The sequence below is a fragment of the Lissotriton vulgaris genome, chromosome 1_1 (assembly GCF_964263255.1).
Source record: "Lissotriton vulgaris chromosome 1_1, aLisVul1.2, whole genome shotgun sequence".
Lineage (NCBI taxonomy): Eukaryota > Metazoa > Chordata > Amphibia > Caudata > Salamandridae > Lissotriton > Lissotriton vulgaris.
This window is the reverse complement of record NC_141685.1, coordinates 1,124,208,931-1,124,235,963: the sequence shown is the minus strand read 5'-3', so window position 1 is coordinate 1,124,235,963 and position 27,033 is coordinate 1,124,208,931. Positions and strand designations below refer to the sequence as shown.

The following is a 27,033-nucleotide window of genomic DNA, read 5'->3' as shown; positions in this document are numbered from 1 at the left end:
AGGGGTCAGGGTAGGAATACCCTGACCCCCAGCCTAGGTGCTGGCGTACCAAAGGGACCCTTCCAGGGCTAAAAATCATATTTTTTTGTTACTTTTGCAAACAAAAATCGTGAATTTTGCTGCAAATAGTTTTTTTTTTTTTAAATAAGTACGGCCTCCCGTGCTTGTTTTCTAAAAAAAAACCCAGGTGAGCCAATGCCCAGGGGCATACACACACATTTAAACAAGCACTGGCGTTGCCAATAGGTCTCGCATTAGGAAAGTTTGAGCTATTGGTCTTGTAAATGACACTTTTTTTATTAATGTGTTAGTTTTGAAAATAGCTAAATTAATAGCTTTGTCATTTACAATGCCAATAGTTATAACTTTTGCAAATGTGACACCTATAGCATTTGTAATGCAACATGTTTTGTATTTACGTGACTACTTTCTCCTGACAAAGCCCCTGCTAAGGTCCGTACTGTTATGTTCCAAACCTGTCCAGCTTGGCTGTCGACTCTACTCTGATCCCCGGCTGAGAGTATACATTGAGCCTGTCCCCTTGGTAGAAGACTGAAAAATATACAGTGCACACATACCGTTTGAAGTCCCTCATTAGCCTTCTCAGTGCTGACGCACTGCTGATGATTAAAATAATTCTTTAAACTTTCCATAGTGCAGAAAAGACCAGTCTTCCTCTTAACAACCCGGAGTACAAACAACCCCAAGTAACATGCAGCAACACCGAAGGGAAGCAGAAGATTCGACACGATGAAACCAAATCTTGGTGGAGCTAAAGCGTTTAGCCTGTCATTACTGGAAATAAGTAACTAAAGCGCACTACCGCAAGATTGCAAATGCATTAGCTCTACTGAATGTATTTAATAAAAAATAAGGTTGTAGCAATTCTAGCGCATTATGAAGCATTTGTCCTTACACTTAAATAAATACCCCCCCCCCCCTCTACTTCGATGATGGTACATCCCAAAGAACACAATTCGTAAGATTACGTGAGGCGCTCCAGAAACGGCCGCTGCAAAGACATTAAAGTTACAGTATAGCGACGCACTAGCGCTACTGAATGTGTTTTAAAATACAATCAACAACAAAGGAGTGACTAGGAAAAGAAACAAGGAAAATATTTTTAAGTGAAGTGAAATGTGAAAAATCACAATTATTTTATATATTACCCTCACTCACCCAACTATTGGGTGACATGCTTCATCATTGGGTATTTTCACCAGGCAGGTAAAAGACCTATCCGGTGTGCTACGACACCTGCATCTGCAGTGGAGCTGGATTATATAAAAACAGTGGATAAAGTGAAAAAGTGATAAAGGTAAAAAGGTGCGGACGCTGATCCAAACCAAACTTTAATAAAGATCGGCGTGAGCATCTGGTTAAAAAGGGTGGGATGGATGATGTAGACCTTAAACTTGGGTCGTATCATCCAAATCACAGGGTCGACATGTTTCTGCTCTTAAGGCCAACTCGGCCGAGCTTTCATCAGGACCAAAGGACAAACACTGGGCGGTATGCACTCTCTAAGGTGCACCCTAACCTCAGTGTAGACGTTAAGTGTTTATAAACTCAACCACTGCCCGAACTATGTTCGGGCAGTGGTTGAGATCACTCTAGGTCCTACACGGGGAGCCATCGGAGCGCTGTTCCCTCCGATGTGAAGGAAACCCCCACCACTTTGGCCCATGATGTGAAACACATCTCCACTTCATATCCCCATGACCTGGAAATCCCAGGTTTACCCGGTACTAAGAACCGTGAGTTTATAAACACTTAACGTCTACACTGAGGTTAGGGTGCACCTTAGAGAGTGCATACCGCCCAGTGTTTGTCCTTTGGTCCTGATGAAAGTTCGGCCGAGTTGGCCTTAAGAGCAGAAACATGTCGACCCTGTGATTTGGATGATACGACCCAAGTTTAAGGTCTACATCATCCATCCCACCCTTTTTAACCAGATGCTCACGCCGATCTTTATTAAAGTTTGGTTTGGATCAGCGTCCGCACCATTTTACCTTTATCACTTTTTCACTTTATCCACTGTTTTTATATAATCCAGCTCCACTGCAGATGCAGGTGTCGTAGCACACTGGATAGGTCTTTTACCTGCCTGGTGAAAATACCCAATGATGAAGCATGTCACCCAATAGTTGGGTGAGTGAGGGTAATATATAAAATAATTGTGATTTTTCACATTTCACTTCACTTAAAAATATTTTCCTTGTTTCTTTTCCTAGTCACTCCTTTGTTGTTGATTGTATTTCATTTGGGGTATAGGAGTGTCCTTTGAGCCCTAACTCTCTTGTTGTTGTTACATGTGTTTTAAAATAGTTATATAAGCCCGATGCCGCGTGCGTGTCCCTCCATTGAGCGTGCACATATAACCAAAGCCCCAAAAAGTAACAAACATTTGTAGTTAGACATTACCCAAAAGTAAACGCACTGCACAAAAAACATACCTTTGGTGCGTCAGTATCCTAGCTCCTTGTGTATAAAAAAAACAGGAATTATAAGCAAAGATGGCCAGCTTGAGAAGTCAGAATGCTCTGCAAACACTGGGGGCGTGGGCTGAAGGAGGCCTGATGGAGGCCGGAATGTCAATGTGTTTGTCATGCTGCGCTGAGGGAAGCTCCCCTTCACGCCTCTTTCACAGCCAGGTGAATGACAATAGAAGTTCTTGTGCTTTTGCTCAGTCCCCACCCTGCAAACGATCGGGGGGGGGGGAGGGATGCCAAGTTGAACTGGCAGTAAAAGGGCTCTTCCCGGAGGACGAGGAAGGAAACAAGCCACAGGTGCTGCTTATTTATCTTATGTAACACAACTAAATTCACAACCTCAATCCACGTTGTGCTCTGCACCCCAAACTGAAGAGACTCACGGCATCATGCTAGCCAGGACCCAGTCTCATTAAAGAACCGCCGCCTTGTTCAGTGGATAAGTTACATGCGGTTTCATCTGATTTCAATATCCACTGGTTTCTGGAACTCTGCTGAGCTGGCCCGGGTAAGCTTCCAGTTGTATCGCAGGACTGGTTATTTATTGCGTATTTATCTTGTGTGACGTGCGTCTGGAGGGTGCAGTACAGACGGGTAGAATGACTTTATTGGCATTATTATATAGCGCAAACACGGCCTAAAAGCATCGTAGCACTTTAAATGAGCACTAGTCACATTACACAAGTTCGGATTCATTTATTTGTTAAACACCGGGAAAATAAGTGATGTGCCCAGAATCACGCCAGGACCCAAACCTGGTTCTCCAGTTCTAAAGTTGCATTAACTGCTCTAGTGCGGCTCGCACAGTTAAGCCCCTCTGCCCTTGATTCTAACGTAGTTACTCGTGACCCTGGTGTGTGTAGAGTGGTGAGGGTAGCCATAGAGCTGGCACATGCGCAGTCGTACCCCCGCATCCCAGGAGATCTCACGTGCAAGCCAACAGCAGTATATATTGCACTGCAGGGTGGGCGGCAGTATGTAATGGGGGTGGGGGAGGAGATGTGGGGCTTTCAGTGAGGTGCGCCAAGAACCCTCGATGAGGCATCTCTAAGCCACGCATGTTGTATTGATAGCAGCGCGGAAGACAATTTAGCGCCTAGATGAAATTTCAGACTTCGCATTTTGATTACAGAGCAAGTGACGTTTTAGGACGCTCCTCTGTGAAGTAAACCTCCTAGTGGCACGTCTAGGTTAAAAAGAAAGAGTGTGTTGTCCTAACACGCGCAGTGCTTGTTGCTGCCTTCAAGTCTAGGCGCTCGCCCTTTGGTGAGCTATGGTGAAAGGGCTGCTCAGGACTACACAATTTGTTCGTGTGATGAGAACGGTGGCATTACCCAGGCACCGGATTTCGAGACACAAGCACAGGTCTAGCTTAAAACTGACTGGATTAGCGTAAACTGTACAATTTCTTATTTGAAGCCGGGTGAAACTAATTTGCTCCTCTTTCTGGCATGCAAGTATGTCATAGATGATGACAACTTCAGTTTAGTGCGTTTCGACGTCGTGCAAAAACATGTTTTGGGCAGTGTTTGAGGGTGTGGGGTGTTAGGTGAGGAGAAGCGTGTTAGGGGAGGAGAAGCCGCAGAGCGCACGCTGGGCGAAGCCCTTTGATGTGCTGTGCGGCAGTGAATGCGCGTGCTTGACTGGATTAGCGTAAACTGTACAATTTCTTATTTGAAGACGGGTGAAACGAATTTGCTCCTCTTTCTGGCATGCAAGTATGTCCTAGATGATGACAACTTCAGTTTACTGAGTTTCGACGTCGTGCAAAAACATGTTTTGGGCAGTGTTTGAGGGTGTGGGGTGTTAGGGGAGGAGAAACGTGTTAGGGGAGGAGAAGCCGCAGAGCGCACGCACCAAATCTGAGACTAAAAAGGAAAATAACAACCAGCTACCCAAAAGATTCTTTGGAAAGACAAAAATGTGAAAGAAGTTTAATGGAAGCGTTTTAAATAAAATAGGTGAGGTGATGGGAAAAGGCAAAAGGAGGAGTGCTGCTACGGCCTGGGGGAAGCTGGCTGGGGAGGGGGAGGAGAAATGAAAGTAAAGGCTGTGTTTGCGGGGAGAGAGAGGGGAGGTGCTGGTGTGGGAGGAGTGCTGCTATGGTCTGGGGGAAGCTGGCTGGGGAGGAGGAGGAGAAATGAAAGTAAGGCTGTGTTTGCAGGGAGAGAGAGGGGAGGTGCTGGAGCTGGGGAACAGAGTTTATGGCCCAAAAGCGCGTGCCTGTGGCCACGTGAACTTAAAGAAAACCGCAGGAACGAAGCCCTTGGTTTGACGAGGATTTTCAGGACATGAATTCTCGCTCCGCTCAATGCGCTTGCGCGCATTGATAGGTCGCGAGACCTAAAAATAAAGTGGGGGGTGCATGGGGCCCTCCTCCGGAGGCTCTTTATGAGCCCCGGGGACCAACATCCCTTTGAGGCTTTATTGAAATTAAAGAGGGGGGGCGCACGGACACCCCCTCCTGGGGCTTACATACAACCTGGGGACCACCACCTTCGCGGGGATAAATAAATACTTATGGGGTGACCCCGTGTATGCGTTGTGTATACCCCAGGGGCCATCACAACCCCTGGGTCAAATACATATTACAGGATGGCAGGGGGCCACAACAACTCCCCCCCCCCCCCCCCCCCCCCCTGCTTCCCGGGCCATATACAGGCCCGGGGACCATCTCGCCAGGGCCGACCGTGAATAGCAAAAAGGGGGGCTGTGCAGCATCCCTTCTGGAGCCACTAATGGTCCTAGGTACCGCCACCCTCCACGGCTGTCTCCTGCTTCTCCCTAGGTGCCCACCCTGTAGACATATCGGTTTGTTTTTGCTTGGCGGAAGCTGTGATAGCTCACGCCAAGTAAGAGTAAACACTAGCTCCACTCCTAACAGACGAGAGCTGTCAAACTGCTCCCGCTTTCTGGGAGCAGTGTTTTAGATAAAACGATTGTTCGAGCACACAGGGAGCTGCATTTCTAGGAGTTCCCTGTATGCAGGAGCAATGTTGGCTGTTGCAGAAGGGGGGCAGCTGGCTTAGACCACAGAGGCCATGAGGCTCCCTCTGCAGTCCCCAACAATACTGGGTGGAGCCTGGGCCCGCAGGTGGACGTGACTGGTCCCTGGGATGGGGTCCCCAGGGGACACACAGTCCCCCTCCCCAATTGCCCAAAAGGCAAAACAGAGGGCAGAAAAACAAGTAGAAATGGTAAGACCGAGCAGAAGAGGGCAAAACAGAGGGCAGAGTAACGAGTAGAAAAGGCAAAACAGAGCAGAAGAGGGCAAAACAGAGGACAGAAAAACAAACAAAGGCAAAACAGAGGGCAGAAAAACAAGCAGAAAAGGTAAAACAGAGCAGAAGAGGCAAAAACAGTGGGCCGCAGACACCGGCACAGCCACTCACAGACCCACTCAGAGAGACACACACCCACTCAGACACTAACGCCCCCACTTAAATAACCACTTGATGACTCTTGCACCCACTCACAGACTCACTCAGAGACTCCTGCACTCACTCACAGACCCACTCGGAGACTCAGGTACTCACTCACAGACCCACTCAGAGACTCACCCACCCACTCGCAGACCTCTTGAGACACTCATGCACTCACTCACAAGATGACTCACACACTCATGGAGTTACTCGACACCCACCCACTCATACACGCACCCACTCTCACATCCAGTGAGACACTTATGCAGCCACTCCCAGACCCTATTAGACGCACACACATCAATTGAGACACTGGCACACTCACTCACACACCCACTGAGACACTTGTACACTTATTCACACACTTACTCTCAAAGGTTACAAGTTACAGTTAGGAAATAAAGTTTAAAAAAACCTTACAAAGTCACCTAAAAACCAAAAGGTTACAGGGACATTATAGTTCCGAAATAGCATTTAAAAAACATAGAGATTCACTGAAAAACATAGAAATTCAGCAGTTATAGTTACCTGAGCTAACTATAACTTATGCCCCCGCAATGCACTGCTTGTGACCTCACATATTACATCACTCATGACAGGGTCAGTGAAATCACTGATGACATCTCAAATGACATCACTGGTGACATCCACAGAACCACTTTCACACCCTTATGTAACCTTTCATACCACTCACACACCCACTCACATATCCATTCACAGACCCATACAATTACTAACACAACCACTCACTCATTCATAGAGCCAATCACACACCACTCACTCACTCATACAGCCACTCACACAGCCACTTACTCACCCATACAACTAATCATACAACCAGTCACTCACCCAGACAGCCACACACTCACCCATATAGCTACTCACACAAATACTTATTCACTTATACAGCCACTAACACCTACTCACGCACCCACACAGCCTCTCAACACAGTCACTCACTCACCCCTACAAGCATTCACACACTGGAATATCCATATAACCACTTACATACCCATTTACGCATCAGTACAAGCACTCCCACATCTGCTCACCCACGCATATAGCCATTCACACACACTCACTCTATAATACAGCCACTAACACGCCAACTCACTTAACCAAACACCCACTCAAACAGCTACTCACTCACTCATAGTCACTGACACACCCACTCACGCACTCCCCAATACAGCCACTCCTATAGCTACTTACCCACCCCCTTATACAATCATGCAGTCACTCAGACAGCAGGAAGCACACAGCCTCCCAGAATCCCCAGCCAATCACAATGCTGCCTTAGAGCAGCATTGTGATTGGTCTTAACACTGTAGTTTGGCGCTCAGAGAGGGGCTGGGAGGCTATACATGTACTCCACCCAGGCTGTACAACACAGGCTGTGGGGAACATGCAAAGTGCGCATGACGGTTAGGCCGGCCTGAGACGGACAGCCAAACAGTCATGCACACTTAAGGTGCAGTCACCACTCCTCCTCCCTCGATGTCCAGGAGCCTGGCCCCGCCCTAACCTGGCTTCAAATGCAAGCTAAATACAAAAAATAAAATGATAATAATGGAACATTATTATCATTTTATTTTTTGTATTGAACTTGAAGTTGAATCAATAGGGTGACGTTCCGTCGCCATTCGCCACTGCTTCTATCATTACTCCAATTGGGTAAATCTACCCTACCGCCCTTAAGGGAACTATTTTAATTTTCTTATGGCCTGGGACGGCTAATTATTCACGGAAGATTTTGGGAATGTATTTGCGCTGCAGAAAATCATACACTCAGGGACCCCACCTCTAGACGCAAGTGCGTCTGCATGTTGTGTGCATGTGTGACAGCTTGATGAGCACAAGAACTTCTTTTCTATCTCCCATATTCTGCCGTCGGACTTACAGCAGGAGGTCCACCTTTGACAGATTTAAGCAATGAATATTGTTCTTTATGTATCCACTGTATGCTTTGCCTTATGATACATGGATGTGAGTGGAGTGAAGCAGCCTTACCAGTAACCTTGCAATCTTTTCTTCCCCTTTGTAGACAGAGCACATTCCTCCCTATGATGTTGTGCCCTCAATGAGGCCTGTGGTGCTTGTGGGGCCCTCGCTGAAAGGATACGAGGTAAGGTTGTGTTGGTTGTCACCCTTGAGATGCTCATTAACGCCCCCATCTCTGCAGCACCAAGTTCATGGAGTAGCTCTGTTTTCATTGATTATAGTACTCTACCCCACTGACTGCACCATTTACCCCATGCCATCCCTTTCTTTACCCTTTCACGGTGCCCTGTTGACCACGCCACTCTTCCACATTGCCACCTCATTTGCCTCTGACATGCTGATCATACATCTTCAATGTTGACCTCTGCCAATATTTTACCTTCTGATTTTTGACCGCACCCCTCATTTCCTTCCTCACTAATAGCGCCCTTCGTAATGCCCTTCGCACTCATGACTAATGAAAATAGTTAATTACAATTTGCCACTGAAGAAAAAGGACAAGCGGGCGAGTCTGCAGTCTTACTATTGACATTGGCTGGAAAGTCTAAAAACAGAGAAATATTGAGAGAGGTTCTTCACCTCACTTCAGAGGGTGACATTAGTCATCTCTTAGAAACATCTCTTATCCTGTGGCACCTTTTCACGCTTTATGTACTGCTCGGTGGATCATAACCCCAGGAATGATGACGGTAGCATTCTTTGGATTGAAATGGGAATACATGCTGCCTTGTGAGTCTTGTGTCAGTGGACCAAATATTGCAGCAGTAGCCAAAGGCTCCTTACTCCAGCTTCCAACTTTAGCTAGCTCAGCGTTTGCGATCCCAGAAACTCCTTAAGCATCTTCAGCAGGAGGTTGGGATAGTGTGTTTTATACTATTCTTCACCCCAGAGGGCTACTACTGTATATCTTTCTTGCCAGGCCAGAGTGCTCCATCCGAATACACTAGTTTCCTTATCACTTTCAAGAGGCATCTTTTCCCTTCTCCTTGAAGGAACGCCAAATACTATCTCCTTATCTCCAGGTACTCCTTCTTTCCACACTTTCAGTGCTGGTGGGTCTTTGGAACTCCTTCCTCGCCATCAGTTAGAAGTTTACTGCATAGGGGGCCTTTCATACATTATTTCACGACACTTGGGCCTACCAGACTTCCACCCTCCGAGTATGTTCTACTACGCTATATACTCCCTTGTTCAGAATCAGCGGCATTGCTGCCTTCAGCTTCTTCTGAGGTGGCCTGATCCACAGTTCCAACCTTTCATTTATTTTTCTTATCTCTCATTCCACTTTAACTCAATCGGATCCGTGTTAAGGATGAGGGGTCAGAATTTGTAGATGACTTGGAGCATGACTTAAAAAATCACTACCTTGTATGTCGAAACTGTGCCGAAGAAGAAGATTATGATGCTTATTAGGGAGGACACTTCCTCTGGGCGCAGCCACCATGGATGGGCAAAGAGCCCTAACTTTCTAAACTGTGTTCAGTTCATGAAGGATAAATTCCACAAGAGGTTCCCAGAATGGTACCTGGAACCTCAGTTGCTACCTCCAGTGGACTATCTCGCAGCCACCTTCAGCGATAACTGCAACTTCATTGCCACATCTGGCATTTAACCGGCTAAAATGTCTGGTGATCCAGGCGATGACCAGAGGCTATTGGTTTCCCCAATCATTAGTTTACTTTCTTTAGAATGGTAATTTGTCTTGGGCTCGTTGGCAGAAAAACCAAGAAAGGATTTGTGAGGAGAATGTGAAGGAGGAGCAATGAGTGTATCATTTACAAACACCTGCTGGTCAACCAGACGATTTGGCAAAGGATTATCCTCTTGATGACATTGAGCATTTCCACACCTTCACAGTGAAACAGAGAACGCTTTAAAGATGTCTACCCTTTCCATGATCATAACAGAGAGGAAGTGCTGATGATTTTAGAGGGATACAAAGACAGTCTGAAGACCCTCCACGTCTTTGATCACTTACTACAAGATAAACACCCTTCCTAGCCATATATTCCACCTTCTCTGTCCCAGTTTTAATAGACAGAACAGAGCAAAAATAAGGTTGCCTTCGTCTCCTACAAGTGCGGTAGGGGTAAGCCCCAACAAGACTCTGGTCACAGCTCACATCATGTGTTTAAAGGCAGTCTGTGAACAAGCATCTCCGAGCTTTCTTTTCCCTGACAGAGTGGGCAGGCAGCAGAATGCAGGCAGGGAAGTGAATAAATACTACAGTAGTCAACACTTCCTGTTGGTGCTGTTGCATAACGACAGGCAAATGAGGACAATATTTCACCATTCCCAAAGTTCTGACCAACAGAGAAGAGAGTGGAGGCGAAGGCAATCCCGTGGAAGGAGAGCAGGGGCCAGCAATGTTATTGACATGTCTGTGGGTGTTTTGGGCACAGGTTGCAAGTATTTAGCCAACAGACCTATACTCCGCAATGCTGGTGTTAAAGTGCAAACTCCTGTCCACACATGTCTTTGACATGCCTTAAAAACAAACACTACTATTCAGGTCATTAGGAAATAAAGCATACATAGACACAGCCAGGTTCCTGGGTCCATTTTATATTAAGAGATCACTCATTTCAAGGAAGAACTCCAAAAAACGTGTGGTGGGTTTTTACTATTTGTTCTAAGAATCCAGTATCGAAAATTCCCTGCTATATATCCGATACCAAAAATGGACCCAAATGGGACGGTGCATTCCTAGCTACCTGAATATCGAACTCCAGCTGCATCTAACTTTCTCTACATTATAAAATGCAATCGTAGAATAGTGCAGACTGATTTTCACCTCAAGCAAGCAGGAAGCCTGAAGACATGCTTTCAAAACAAAATCTAAATCCACTATTGCTGCTAGCAGAAAAATCAGTGAACAGACTGGAAGAAACCCGCGCTCTTAGTTATTAGACAGTTCCAAGTAAATTCAGAAGACCGACTAGTTTGTCTTCTTCATATAGGCCCCAGGATTTGCCAGGAAGATTTCAGTGGATATCACTGTCTCACAAGGTGCTCAGAAGAATAGCAGAAAACGTTAAGCCACGTTCCAGGAGGGGAATCGAGTAACCCCAGGGCTTTGCAATAGAATGCCGCAAAAAACAGCAAAAAGGCAGTAAGGAATAACTAGTTGCACAAACCACTCTATACACCAATGTCAATACAAATGATTTTAGCAAATGTTGCCCACCTCTTAGGTCCACCACCCAAGAACCATAAACATATAAGCAATAAGGAAATAGAGAGGCTTTCAAACTTTTGGCCGACGGCGGGATGAGAGACTTGGTGTTCGATGTGGGACGTGGTTAGAAACACTATCCCATATCGACAGTGACACCTATCATAGTGTACACTGCTATCTTGAATCAAATGAAGCTAGCCAGAAGACTATGAACCCATGAAAGGTTTTTTGCGTTTATTGCTGTGATAATTCAATATATCGTGCCTACACAACTTTCTTCAATTTGAAATGCTGGAGATTTTGAATGTACAAGCACTTAAGATTGCTGTTGAACTTTAGACTCTACGCTGTTAGACTAGCACACTCTGAGCATCTGCCCTGAGGAAGCCCAACTTGGGCGAAACGCGTTGGCTGTTTGTCCGATCATCTTGTACAAAGAATATGTCCAAGGATGATATTAAAGTGACCTTTACTCATTTTGTGAAAGACTATACCAACATTCTTCTTCTTCTTGTTGCCTCTCTATTTCCTTATTGCTTTCCAATAGAATGCCAACTGTGGCCACGCGGTGGGCACGTTTGTCAAGCCCTTCTGATTGGATATCCATTTCAGAAAGGAAGTCAATGTGAGGCAGGCATTAACCCCTTCCGTGCTGATGACAGAACGGTTCCGTCATCAGCATCAGCTGAGCTGTGCTGATGACGGAACCGTTCCATCATGACTCCGCCCGCGCAAGGCGGAGTCAGCAGAGGCGGAAAATACGCCCCGCACGGAAGGGGTTAATGTAGAACAGGTTTTGAAGCTTCGCTCCTTCTTTCCTTTTGCTGTTTACTGCTTGTTAGTCTAATTCAAAAGTACGTGAAGCTTTGAAAGAACCTACGACAGAGAAGCAAAAATACACTAACCTGGAATTACAGTTGCTCAGAATTGGTATCTTTCCAGTTTCAATGTGACCACCCTTGCTCCTCTTTGAGGCAGCGTTTTATGTGCTACACGTGTTCTGAAAGTCTGAAAAGGCCCCACCAAGGGTCATATTTTTGGGGGAAACAAATTGTATTGACATTTTCAGTATAACAACCAGTTTGGTGAGGATACACTGAGTGAATGGTTTAATCGTAAGGGTCACACTCCATATTGGATCAGACAGAAAATCCTTTCTTTGTAGCATATGTTCACCAATGGCAACCTGCCATCTAAACCGGTGTGTAGGTGGTATGTTTAGGTGGACTCTGTGATATGCATAATAGTGTGGGTGTTGGGCCTTTGACCTTTTGACTAAACCAGAGTTGGCTATAGCTTCTCGGTTAAGGTCTTGTCAGACCCCATACTGCAGGTGCTGTTTATTCCATTTCCTTTGTGCATGTTGGATGGTTGTGTTCGCGTTCAAGGTGCACTGCAAGTCGCTACCAACCATAGTACGTTGGTCTTCAGCTGACCCTAACTATGGCGTATTTGTATAGTGGTCTGGTATTTCGTTAGGTTCTAGATGTAACTTAAGTCCTTTCCGTTGAGGTGAGGTGGCGTTTGTTAGGTTTGTGGGGGTATGAAGTTGATTATTCTGTGCAGTGGAGAAGTGTGGCTCAATGGTTAGAGCAGGCAGACCTCGATGCAGAGCTCTGGCCAGGGACCAGGGTTCGGTTCCTGCCTCGGCGGGTCTCGGGCTCATTAATTCCCCTGACCAGATATTCTCGCCTCAGTGCCTATTCTGATCATGGGTCCCACGCTGCAACTCTGGGCAATAGCTTGCTTAGTCTCCACAACGGCCCCCACAACGCGAGGGATGCCTGGTCTGCACCATGGGGGTGCCCAGGAGTGGACACTTCACAGGGAAAGCCAGTAAGGGCTCCCTTGCGGTATTCGTACAAGCGCCAGGAAACCCACTGCGGGTAGCTGTGCGCTATACAAGTACAAAAATACAAACAAAAAACAAAACAGTCAGTTTTGTCAGTAATTTAGTTTAGTTGTATTGGAGTAGGGTGATCTGTGTTATTTTGATCTTATTGCTTGCTGTGGTGCTCGCTGAATGTTTTGGTGTGGCCACTTGTTAGGTGTTTTGCGTGTGTAGTGATGTAGGGATGAACATCTGTCGACAGGTTGTGAGGGAAAGTTCTGGAGAGGTCCGTGAGAATGACGATAGGCTGGACCGTACCACAGATGCTGTCTGGTCATGGTAGAAAGTTATATTGTGTTGCCACGATGACCGTGATGCTCTCTTTAAAAATGTGCTGCACCTGTGAGGGTCCAAATCATAGCTAAGTAGCCCTTTTGTTGCATTAATAAAGATCTTGTCACATCAGCAGGTCTGACTGTCGAAGATAAAATGTCCCCTTTCTCTATTCTACTATTCTAGGTGACCGACATGATGCAGAAGGCGCTCTTTGACTTCATGAAGCACAAGTTTGACGGCAGGTGAGGCTTTATTTGTCCCTGTGTTGGTACTGAATAGCTGTGGCTATAATGTGGGCAGGGCTTCCCAGCTGCTGACCCTTCACAGAGATCAGGAACAAACAAGCTCCCACTCTGGTGAAGATTCAAACAATGTCCAGCAAACACATAGCTTGCTTAATCTCCACAACGGCCCTAACAGCGCTGGGATGCCTGGCTTCACCTTGGGGGTGCCCAGGAGTGGACATTTCACAGGGAAAAGCCAGGAAGGGTTCCACAGCGGCAAGCGTTACAGCACCAGGACACCCCAGTTGGGGTATTAGTGCGCTTTACAAGTACAAATTACATTACATTACATTACACCTCTCCTAAGGAATGTATTGGGATGTGTTTGTGTTTTGGTTATATGATTCTACTGCCCCACATTCAGAAATATGCTTGGTTGCAGCGTAACAGTTTCACCATAAGAACAATTCTTTCTGACTCAAAGAAAGTGAAGTAGCACCAAACCCCGGCCTACGGCTATGAAATGCAGGGCTTGAACTTTTTTAAACCGCTCCCAACTTAACAAGTCCCAGTGACAACTGCCTGGGTTTCAAAAAACTGTTCTGGAAATCCACACTCCGACTCTGAATATTCCTCTTCATCCCGGAAGCACAGAACCAGGGTCCGATTATGATATGAGAAAGATACCTATGATTTAGCAGGGTCGCCAGATGGTATAAGAGCAACATGTTTCAATGCTTGCAGCATGGATCTTACAAAAGATTCATGTACTAGTGTGGTTAATGCAGCCAACTAGTAGTTAGCCTCGCATTGATACTTTATTTTTCAGGCTCGGGTGAAAGATACAAGCATCGGTCCTGAATGTCTCACTGTGACATTGAGCTGAGGTCCACAAAAGCCTTGCAGTTTGTGAGCCTGGAGCACACTTTGGGTTCATTGAAACATCTTGACGAAAGACCAGATCTGACAGTTCCATGACTATGAAGTTCTGCAAAGGACATTTGTGATCTGGCACTTAAGGACGTTTGTTGAACTACCCCAAATATGCAGTTTGCAAGCTTTTCTTTCAGTTTGCAGTTTTCGGTGGGTGCGGGGGGGGGGGGGGGGGGGGGGGGGTTAGAAAACACGTTTGGGTTTTGTCCTCTGTGTGACAATGTATATTAGATAGATAGATAGATAGATAGATAGATAGACAGATAGATAGATAGATAGATAGATAGATAGATAGATAGATAGATAGATAGATAGATAGATATGTAGAGCGTGTGCAAAGCCACAGTGCCATAATATGCAAATTACTTTTTGCATTTTTACCCAAGAGCTTGAAAGCACAGATAAATATGTAATTACATATGTCTTGGATGGGGGCCGAGATCCCCTGGAGATTTGCCTGCTAAGGCAGCCAAGCCCGAACTTGACCCACTTATAAGGTGGGATATTCAGACAAGGAACAGTGTGACTCTATAGAGACTTTGATTTATTTTTATATCAGAGCAAGAAAAACACTCTTCGAAAGATACGTTTTGAATTTCCATAAATACAACCTAGTCTTGGCTCTAAGACATACCACAAAGACTTCAAACGAAGATCTGTGGCCATCTTTCTGGCAAAGACATACTTGTTTGAAAAGAGACTGAAACCGAAGGATAAAACGTGTGTCAGTGGTGTAGCTTCACAATCGGCCTGGTGCGTACTGAAATACAGGCCTCGTCGGCTATGAAAAGCACTTTCAACCTTAGTCTAAAAGGCACCAGAGGAAACCCACTCCATCTGACACATACACAAAAGATGATTCTTCAGAAGTGGTTATCCTGCACCAAAAAAATATTCATTCACGTCCGGCATTTTTGTCAAGATTGCAAGATATCACGGCAAAGACATCAATATATACTATTGATAGCCCCGTTGCTCCACATACATGAGACCAAGGCACGAGGTTGGAAAGATGCAAAAAAAAATGTTATTTGCCATTTCTCGTTTCATTTTCAAAATGCAAAGTGCAGTAAATAAAATAGGTGGTGGTTGCAGCAATGTACCACCGCCAACATTCCACCCACCTCTGTTGCATGGCTATGAGAAATGTCCCTATCCTACCCTCAAAATCAAAAGCAACACAGAAGGTATATGATGAAGCCTCAATTCCTCAAAAGGAGTGTAGAAAGAGTATACATGTGATTCTCAATATGACATAGGCTGAGCCATAAACCAGAGAACCATGTCACACCCAGATGAAGAGGAAAACAGAGAAATGGTGATAACAAACACGTCATACTGCCAGGAATATTCACCAGACCACGAAGACATGGAATCCTAGCCAAATAAACCATCAGCACTAGGGGTGACTGCTTATACTACGCTCGTCACAGCGATAGACCTATATTGGATGCAGATAGAGCAGAATTCGAAGACGACGCAATCTTCCTATTTGGCAAGCGTACCCGTTACCAAATGGTCGATTAATATTGTCCAATGCTGCGCACGGCTTCCCATCGCTAGTGACAATGTCGTTGCACCCCCAACAGTGAACCCTGTGAACCCCACACTGTGAAAGGTGCAGCACAAGGCCCCCACAAGGCCCCCCCTATAGGTCATGTGGATCCTGATTCAGTGATTGCCACCACTACAGGGTCATACACACTCAACCCAGGCTATATTATCGGGCAACAAGCCAACCAGAGACAGCAAGAGACTTAACACAGCAGTTAAAACAAGTGAGTCAGGATCAACCGCTTCTTGGCAAATTGCTCACCCAGAGTGTTGTTATTGTTCAAGAAGGTGAAGTACTTGCAAACACCTGCATCGCTTGGTGTTTATAGCCAGTGCTCAATTTGAGCCGGTGGTTGCAGGTGGGGGCCTATTAGCACTTATTTTTGGGGACCGGCGCTTATTTTTCCAAGAGACTTTGACTCAGAGCAATAAACAGAAAAACAGAAAACAGAAAAGGGGAAAGAAGGAGGAAGGGAAAGGCAGAAAACATTGACAAACAAGCATTGGCATAGCCAATAGGTCTCTCTTTTGGGACCTTCTAAGTATTTAGTTATGCAGCACAATATTCTAGGTGCAACAACATTAACTGTTGCATGTCTAAACACTTATGAGGTCCCAAAGGCAAGACCTATTGGCTATGCCAAGTATGAGTGCCATGGGTGAGGGGTAGCTGCCAGGCCAGGGGGGTGAAGGGCTAGTGCCAGGGAGGTGAAAGTTGAGTGCCAGGTCAGGGGGATGAAGGGTGAGTGCCATGGAGGTGAGATGTAAGAGTCAGGAGGGTCAAAGGTGAGTGCCAGGGAGGGGAAGGGTGAGTGCAAGGGGGGAACAGTAGCTGCCAGGCCAGGGGGATGAAGGGCTAGTGCCATGGAGGTTAAGGGTGATTGCCAAGGGGGCGAGTAGTGAATGCCAGGCGGGACATGGGTGAGTGTCAGGGAGGTGAAGGATATGTTCAAGGGAGGGGGTGTATGAGTACCAGGAGGGTCGAGGGTGAGTGTCACGGAGGTGACAGTTGGGTGTCATGGAGAGTCAATGCTGAGTGCCAGAGAGGGAGAAGGGTGAGTGCCAGTTGCGAGGAGGGACTGCCAGGCCTGAGGGGTGACGGTTGAGTGCCAGGGAGGTGAGGGGTGAGTGACAGACTGCAAACAGTAGTGAACTGGGGTCTAGAAGGAGGTGCGGAGATCATCACCCGGTGTGTGCCAGGCTGGGACGCACCAGTGCCAGACCAGACTTGGATAGATGCAATAACCTCTGAAAGGTGGGTGCCAGGTCACTCGTAACCTTAGTACAGGAGTGGGGTGCGCAGGAGAGAGTAACATCTTCAAACGAGAAACTATTCAAAATCCTGAAAACTCCACTTTATGGTCTTGCAACCTTATGTGGAAAATAATTAGCAAATGAATGGGCTTACATAGCGGACTTGCAGCTTGTTACAGCAACTTATTGAGATAAAGTTTGCATTGCAAATAAGCCAAAGATAACACAATTTGAATTAGTAACGGTAAGATTCACAATGAACTAGCAACAAGTTGAAAAAGCACCCCAGAATTGAATCGAGGATACAGAATAATAACAATGGGGGCAATATTGGTCTCCTTTTCACAGCTGACAGCCCAAAAAACAGGGTGTTGTGGGGGACTCGGATTCTGGTGAAATCAGAATTTTTAAAAGAGTCAATTTTTCCATAAAACCTTTTGTTGCGGTTGTGTGTGTTTGTGGGTGGTTGTGTGTGGGTGTGGTTTTGTGGTTGTGTGTGGTTGTGATTGTGTGGGTGTGGTGTGTGTTGTTGTGGGTGTGGTGTGTGTGGTTGTGGGTCTGGTTGTGTGTGTGGTTGTGTGCATGTGTGGTTGTGTGTGGGTGTGGGTGTGTGTCGTTGTGGGTGTGGTTGTGTGGTTGTATGTGTGTGTGGTTGTGTGTGAGTTAAATAATGAAAACATTGGCTTGCTGCGTAAAACAAAATATAGTTTCCTCTTTCATTGTCCTTATTTTTGCATCAATATATGATTGAAGTGGGCAAATAATATGTTCCGGAGATTCTAACTTATAACCTGCATCCCCTTTGACCAATAGATAGGTTCTTCCAAGATACTTCAAATTGTTCCACCAAGATGTATAATAGCCTGAACCTCATGTACTTTCTCTTTATTTCTGCCTCAAGACCCCAATCTAAGTACCGTTGTCTGTTTGCTGTATACCCAGTAAGAGACTAATGTAAATTCCAAATGTTTTTATGCCAAGAATGTGAGCAGATCTTTCTCAAAGTCTGTGTCTCCAAGTGTACGTCTTATAATCTGTTTGCACGCTAGTCGATTCAGTGCAATAAGCAAATCTAGTTGCAGGTGTTGGTATTCTTGCATACTTTTGTGAATCTTAGTTATATTTCATTTGGGCTCATCAAATGATTTAAACATCAAATCCTTTGATGTCATTTGTTTCAGAGTATCACTTTAAGCCTTTCTGCAGTTGCATAAATAATTGATCATTGCAGCAATATGATAGCCGGCGTGGTGATTCTAAGGTTTAATAAACATTTTATATTTTGCATGCAATTTATGGTCCAGAATTAGTACTTTTTTTTAAGTCAAGTGCCAGAGAAATTGACAGAAGGAACACAATGAGCTTGAAGTTAATGATTCAATTTATGGTCCCATGGCTCTTCCTCCATAGATGTTTGCGAAACATTTCACAGATTTAGTAATTATCAGATTTTTGTCTTCTTGATAAAATATGATGAAACCAATAAAGTTATTATCATGTTGGTCTTTGTTGAGTTTACCGTTTATCCATTGACAGAATTAAATTTATTCAGACGAGCCCGTACTCCCTTAGTACTGTCAAGTCCTAAACCTCCTCAGGACCTTCACCCCAGATAAATACCCTCCTGAGCATCTCTCTCCTGATCTCATCAGGACACAGTGCCTTCAGGGCATGGCCTCTTCCTGAGATTTCTCATCATACATTACCCTCATGTCAAATGTAGATAATCTGCAGATTAACCTGTGAGTGTTGGCAGAAGTCACACAAATACAGTAGGATATAGCGTTAATATAAAATTTCCTAGCTAACATGTAGGAAAGTTTCAATATTAAGGACACGTTGGCGAGGATTATGCTTTCTCTTTCCTTTATTTTTGCTCAACAGCCTAAAAACAATAACTATTCACCCAAAGACTACAACTACCAAGAGTCTTTCCCCCAGATTCATCAAGAACACATTTTGCGATTCCTTAATAGCGAAAAATACCGATTCGCTATTAAGGAATAACAAAATGCTATTCATCAAGAAATCACTTAAAAAATAGCGATTTCTAATAATTCCTTAATTGCGACTCTCAAATTGCGAGTCGCAATTAAGGAATCTCCCCATTCCTTCCTATGGGCCTAGAGGCCCATAGGAATGAATGGGAAGACCATCTCAATTTGCTAATCGCAAGTAGCGATTCGCAAATTGAGATTGCAATTTCAAGGGTGCAGGGGTGTCCAAAGGACACCCTGTTGCACCCCTGAAATTGATGTGTGCACATATGTTGCGCACACACATGCCCTTAGGGCATGTGTGTGCGCAACATGAAACTTTGAAAAATCCACTTTAGTGCATTTTTCAAAGTTTTTGCTATTTACCACGTAGTTGGACTTTGCGGTAAATAGCGCCCCCAGATTGCAAATTCGCAATTTTAAAATGGTTCATGAATTGCATTTAAGGAATCTCAAATTGAGATTCCTTAAATGCAATTAATCGCAATTTAGCGATTTCTAGAATTGCGATTTTTGCATTTGGGATGATGATTTCCAAATGCAAAAATAGCGCTCGCAAAGGGCCAGATTCTCAGAATCTGGCCCTTTGCGAGCCGATTTTAGTTTGATGAATCTGGCTGTTTGTGTTAAACAAACATACACCATGTTGGAGCAAATTGTCACAGATTCACGTACCATCTCTGTGCTGGAAATTGCTGCCCTTAGTTTTACAGAAAACTGCAATGTTTTTTATGAGCATCACCTTGCTATTTAAATGGCTTTGGTGTGGTGTTTTGTGGGTATCTGTCATGCTCAAAGTGCCTCAATCCTCTTGGAATTTTGAACATGGGTATTGAACTAAGGACAAATTCATTTTTTCACCCGTATGAGTTTCTCACGAGACCCAAGGGCTGGCTCAGCAGTTCTGGACAGTAGGCATGCCACTCCTCACTAATAAAACAAGCATTTGCAATGCAATAGGTCTCGCATTCACGTGAGTTTGAGCTATTGACATTGTAATGATAATGCCTTTTATTTAAGTTTTGGGTTTTAAAACCTAAATAAAAGGGATTGTAAGTTACTAAACTTATAGCTTAAACTCCTGTAAATGTGTGACCTATTGCATTGAAATAAAGGGCCTTCTTGACCGCTTGTTAGAATGTAAATATCAGAGGAAGAGACCGGCCTGCTAAGTCTTCAAAGTAGTGATAAATAGTGCAGTGAAGAAGATATGTACGTGTTGTAAATTACACAGACATAAAGTGTGAAGTTAGAGTTACATATGATCCTAGCTATAAACACTAACAAAGCTCACCAACACCTTTCACACTGTTATTACACTGTTGCGGCTCAGGAGGGAGAGTTGGAGGAGGGGCTATTTCCTACCCTCCATGATTTGAGTGTGCAGTGTGGCATTGCATAATGTCATTGCCATATTTTGCCTAATAAACACTCCAGCTGTAGTAGGGCCCTGGCTTCACCTCCTGGTGCAGGGCGGGCTGTGCTTTAAGGCACGCATGGAGGGAGGGAGGGATGGTCTCGGCTGCAGCTTCGGCCTCGTACAGTGCCCCTGTTATTACTAGTGAGCGAGAGTCGATGAGGTGGTAGTGGTGGTGGTGGTATTGGTGGTGGTGGTATTGGTGGTGGTAGTATTGATGGTGCTGGTATTGGTGGTAGTGGTACTGGTGGTGGTACTGTAAACCTGTGGTAGTGGTACTGGTAGTACTGAAACTGGTGGTACTGGTGGTGGTGGTACTGGTGGTGGTGGTGGTATTGGTGGTGGTGGTATTGGTGGTGGTAGTGGTGGTGGTACTGGAGGTGGTACTGGTGGTATTGGCTGTGGTACTGGTGGTATTGGTGGTGGTACTGGTGGTATTGATGGTACTAGTGGTGAACTGGTGGTATTGGTAGTGGTACTGGTGGTACTGGTACTTATCTATTTATTTATTTCTGACATTTATTAAGCGCGAACGAATACCCGTAGGCGTCTCGGCGCTAGACTAATCAGATGTCTTTCCCCTGATGTTAGAAACTTAGGCAGATCGTTGGGCTGTGTCACTGGTTAAACAGCCAGGTTTTTAATCTCTTCCGAAACTGCAAAAGTGAGGGGCTGGTTCTGATGTGCTGTGGCAGAGTATTCCATATCTTCGGGGCCGAAACTGAGAAGCGGCGGTCGCCCCATGAGACTGTTTTAGAACGTGGAACCACTAGTTGATTGAGGGTTGTGGATCGGAGCTGTCTTATCGGTTTATAGGGAATGAGCTGGTCCTTGAGGGGGCGAGGTCCTTGGTTGTGAAGTGCCTTGTAGACTAGGCAGAGCGATTTAAACTTGATCCTATTTTGGATTGTCAGCCAGTGGTATGTCCTTATGGTGGCAGAGATGGGTGCAAACTTTGGTATTCTAGACAGCAGACGTGCTGCTGCATTCTGTATTGTTTGCAGCTTTTTAGTAACCCTGACTTGAGCATTTAGAAAAAGCGCATTACAATAATCTAAGGATGATAGAACCAAGGAACTGACCAGTGTTTTCGCAGCATCATCCGGCAGAAAAGGGATGATTTTCCTTATCATTCTGAGTTTATGATGGGCTGTGGCCGCTACTTTGTTCGCGTGTGCCATGAAATTGAGATGATCGTCAAAGGTTACTCCCAGATTCCTAACCTTGGGGGTTCGGGCTGGGAGGGGTGCCGAAGGCTGGTGGCCACCAGATTGCAGACCAGGTCGGGGAAAGGGATCCAAAAATGACCACCTCTGTTTTATCGGAATTGAGCTTCAGGCAGTTACCTGCCATCCACTCTCCAATAGCCATCATTCCTTTTTGGAAGCGTTCTGCCACCTCCTGCCCGTCATCTTTAATGGCCAACACCAGTTGCGTGTCATCTGCGTATGAGGTTAGGCTCATCCCGTGTGATTTGATCACACAAGCAAGGTCCGACACATAGATGTTAAATAGTGTCTGACTAAGGGATGAGCCTTGAGGTACCCCACACGGGAGTGACATCTTGGCTGAATGGTATGGCCCCAGTGTGACCGCCTGCGTTCTATCGGCCAGGAAGGAGGAGAGCAGGTCTCTTGCAGTGTGATGAACACCCATCCTTCCGACACGGCCGACCAAGATCTTGTGGTCGACCGTGTCGAAAGCTGCCGAGAGATCTAGCAATACAAGTAATGCTGTCCCTCCCTGATCACGGATGATTCTGATGTCATCTGCTGCTTTAATAAGGGCGGTTTCCGTACCATGATACTTACGGAAGCCAAATTGGGTGTCGTCTAATAGATGATGTTTCTCTATGTGCTCTGATAGCTGCTGATTCATGGCTTTTTCCACCACTTTAGCTAGGAAAGGGAGACTAGCTATGGGCCTGTAATTCTTTAATTCCTCCTTATCTAAACTGGGTACTGGTACTGATGGTACTGGTGGCACTGGTACAGGTGGTACAGGTACTGGTGGTGGTGGTACTGGTGGTGGTGGTGGTACTGGCACTGTTGGTGGTACTGTTATTGGTACTGGTGGGAGTGGTAACTGGTGGTACTGGTGGCACTGGTACTGGTGGTACAGGTACTGGTGGTGGTGCTACTGGTGATGGTGATGGTACTGGTGGTGGTACTGGCCCTGGTGGTGGTACTGGTACTACTGGTGATGGTGGTACTGGTACTGGTGGTACGGGTACTGGTGGTGGCACTGGGGGTGGTGGTACTGGTGGTGGTGGTACTGGTCGTGGTATTGGTGGTGCTGGTACTGGTGGTTGTGGTAGTAGTGGTGGTGGATGTTGTACTGGTGGTACTGATGGTGGTGGTACTGGTGGTGGTAGTACTGGTGGTGATGGTGGTACTGGTGATGTTGGTGGTACTGGTGGTGGTACTGGTGGTGGTTGTGGTGGTGGTGGTACTGGTGGTTGTACTGATGGTGGTGGTTGTACTGATGGGGGTGGTACTGGTGGTTGTGGTACTGGTGGTGGGGGTACTGGTGGTGGGGGTACTGGTGGTGGTGGTATTGGTGGTAGTGGTGGACGTATTGGTGGTGGTGGTACTGATAGTGGTGGAGGTATTGGTGGTGGTGTTGTTGTTGTTGTTATTAAAACATGCTTTTGAAAACAACCCGTCAGGTGGCTTTAGTACAGACGACATGTAACACAGATGTGCTGTTGTGAGCTACAGCCCATTAGAACATGATTATGTGCTACCCTGAATTCACGTTACTTAATTAGCTAATCCTTTCTAATTCAATTTTACTTGTGGGGTGGGTTGAAAAAGACAGAAGATAATGCCGGGTTAAAGTGATCGAAAGCAGGCGATAGTGTTACGGCGGCTGCGCTGCCTAAAAAACACAAGCATTTGCAATGCAGTAGGTCTCGCATTTACACAAGTTTAAGCCATTGACATATTGGCATTGTAAATGAAAATGCCTTTTATTTATGTTTTAAAAAAGAAAAAAAGAAAAAGCATTGTTTTTTGCAATGTCAATAGCTCAAACTCACGTCAATGGGAGACCTATTGCATTGCAAATGCTTGTTAGATTAGCGAGTAGAAACTCTCCCTTTTGTCCCACGCGGCAAATTAATTAAATAAACAAGCGCAGCCGCTAAAGTGTAAGCGCACTGCACTGCAAATAAAAAAAATAGAGCTTACCGACTTCTGAAGGAGAAAGTGTAATGCCCCAAGTTAAAGATCCAGTCCTCATTGGAGGTGACAAATGGCAACAGGGCAGTAACAAGGAGGGACTAACAAGCCTCATTATCAATCAGAACCCAGGATTTACCAAGGACAGTGACACCAGCGAATCAAAAATTTGGGCGGACAGAAGGCGAGGCTTCCACAGCATACCGACTACTCCATGGTTCGAGCGTGCAGTGCATGCGTGCTGCCGCTAGGCTCAGCATGAAACACTCAAGTTCAACTGAGATTCAATGCAATACCGAAATGAGAGGGCTACTATCACACTGTAGTTGGCACTGGACCACAAGGCGGTTAGTTTAGTTTGGTACAGCACCTGGGGACTCTTTATCCTGTACACATGCAGATTCCAAAAGAGGAAAGCCCACGCACTTGTGCTCATCAAACACCTTGAGCAGACTGTCTAAGTAGCACCCATTATTGTTCCACGCATAATGGCGCCACTCACATGCCACCAAGGCAGGCCCATCAGACCCTCGCTACCCCAATGGTGAACCTGTTAATACCCCGCACTGGACAGGTATTAATATGGAGCACATCCTTGTCCCCAAGTGGAAACTTTCTCTCGAAGATCAGACTTCATTCAAGACATTCTTTCTCTTGCAGAATTTCCATCACAAGGGTAACAGCAGACCTCTCCCTCGCCAAGCGCTCAGTCCTCAATAATCCTGGCCGGCGGGCTATCATTGAACGCTCCACAACCCGCTCCAGCATTGGTAAGTCCCATCAATAGCAAAGTGAATATTCCTTGAGACCATTTCAGTTGCAGCTTGTGGTAATGCACAATGGACGTCACGTCTTGCAGAGTTTGGGAGAACACACTGGATGGAGACCTCTACAAAAGCACATTTACAAAATGGGAAGGGGTGTCTCAAATTGTTGGTTTATGTTTATTGTGCACCAGCATCTGCAAGGTTGCAATGGAAAGAGGATTTAAAAAGCCACAGTATGTTGGTTTGTAAAAGGCACAGAGAGGGTCTTAAGAGGCACTATTCTTTACTCACTCCATATTTCTTTCTTACACTTGAACAGCAGAGACGCACAGAGCAAGTGACTGTAGCATGTCTCACTGGCATTCCAAGAACAATATGTTGTATATTTGCACATGACGACCTAACACTGCTTAGTATTTTAGAACCCAACATGTGTGAAGACGTTTCCAGTGTCAATCACAAAGTAGGAAACACTGATGTTCTCTGATTCATGGCTCTATCAGGATATACCTAAAAGGAGAACCAACAAGACCACACCTACCAACACACCACAATTCCACTTCCTTTCCAAGATGCTTGGTTAGAAGCCATCTGCACATTATAACTCCAGAGGCTGTGATGTTCTGTCCTTATGTCAGAATAATGCTTAGATTCTAAATGGCATATTTCTTTTAACAATCTTGATATTCAAGTATTATATGACCTGGAGAAGACAGTCTCCAGTTGTGGGTGTGCCCAAATAGCTACATTTAATCCTCATTTAGTACTGATTGATCACTATTATTATCTTTATATTGATTTATAGGATGTGCTAATATGCCTCTGGGATATTTGGAGACTAGTATGTTTTACAATATGTTGCTTGTTACTCTGCACCCTTACTGAGTTTTTTGTTGAGCATGCTACTCTACCCACCTGAACAGAGAAGGCAGAGGAAGGCTCAGGAAGGACTTATAATACGTTTGTCATTTGGTCTTTATATTTTAATGTTTTTTTTCTGAACCCTTTAGTTCTCTTGATAAGAAAAATACGTTGCTAGTGTATCTGATAATAGGTTGAAGTATGAGTTCTCTACTGCTCACCTTTAATGACTGAAAATTCCCTCTAAAATTAGTGGCGTATAGGGATGTTCATTACATTACTGAAGTTTTTGAAGTCTGAATAGTTTTGAGTAACAGCAGGATCAGGCATTACACTTTTATGTGACAACACAAGCTATCAAAGATGAGCTGAGGAAAAGGCCAAAGACAAAGCATTACCTTTAGTGAGGGCTTCACTGTTGTAGTCTGTCTTTCGCTGTTCTTTGGGTTTTCTCACTATCCATACCTAATTATGCTTATAAGGAAAAAATAAGAGTTGGTGCTTAGCTGTCATTTTTGTCATTGTTGCTGGTTTTTCCAACTCATCTAGAGATCTATAGTGTCTGTTCACCTCAGCGTGTTATTCCATTTACTCTGCTTGCCAGAGTGTCTCTTGAAATAATAAATTGCCTTTCCGTTAAAGATTATCTTCAAATTGGCCGGATAGGGCATAGACTACTCAATTTCAAGGTATGTCCCTTGTTTTAAAATATGCATAAATGCCTTTCTGACTGTGGATTGCAGCGAGGAAGCCTGGATACAATGCAATTGATGATCCTTGGTACAATAAATGTAAAAGCTTAAAGCCAACCTGAGGTCTACATCTTTATCACAATAATGTAACAAAGTTGCTGTGATTGGTCATGTGGTAGTGTCTGGTGGTGGCTTTGGTGCTAGTGATCACTCTTTCTACCACCACTGAATCAGAGAAGTTGGGGTGTCTTAGCAGTTCAGACATGGGCGGGATCCCCATGGTTGTGATATCAGGCAAACCCAGGATTTAGATATTATTCTTGTGGGAGGCAGCCTCAAGGTCCTCATTCTTAACCTTGACCTCAGAAAGCACAGTCTCTGTACAACAAATACTCTCTCCAGTGGAAGTAGCTTCATCTTCCACAACATATATGCAATGTTCAGCCATATCTAGCCTGTGAGCTATTTGTATGTGAAGTTGCTATTTTAGCTGATCCACTTGAATAGTTAGGGTGCCTATTTTCCCATCAATTGATTTATTTGAGGCTAATGCTCATATCCAATAACATGTTTCATCTCCTTCTCATCACATGCAACCTCAGAGTCCTGGTGGTGGCCTGCTGTCCTGATATTATCAGGCGTTTTGGAGCTCATTTCTATGGTCAAAGGATAATTTACTGAGCCTTTGATCTTCTTTTCCCATTTCTGAATGTAGAATGGACTTTAAAAATGTACGGAGGCACTCTCTGTCACTTGCAGCAATCTTTAATGCAGTTCACTATCAAGTCAGTATTGGGGCTTTGTTACAGGAATATGGCAGTGCATCACCCCCACCAGCTTCATATGAGAGTAGTATTAAGTCATACGAATGTCCTCAAATTTGCACCGAGAT

At 45.1% G+C, this 27,033-nt stretch overlaps 1 protein-coding gene across 3 annotated transcripts in view; it reads left to right on the top strand.

The window, feature by feature from the left end:
• CACNB3 (calcium voltage-gated channel auxiliary subunit beta 3) overlaps positions 1-27,033 on the top strand; it is a 289,239-nt gene that overhangs the window by 209,588 nt on the left and 52,618 nt on the right. For all 3 annotated transcript variants that reach the window (XM_086963740.1, XM_086963737.1, XM_086963734.1), the window contains exons 7-9: positions 7,959-8,039; positions 13,444-13,502; positions 24,482-24,591. In XM_086963740.1, coding sequence (XP_086819866.1) covers positions 7,959-8,039; positions 13,444-13,502; positions 24,482-24,591 — 250 coding nt within the window. The remainder of the gene's footprint in view (positions 1-7,958; positions 8,040-13,443; positions 13,503-24,481; positions 24,592-27,033) is intronic.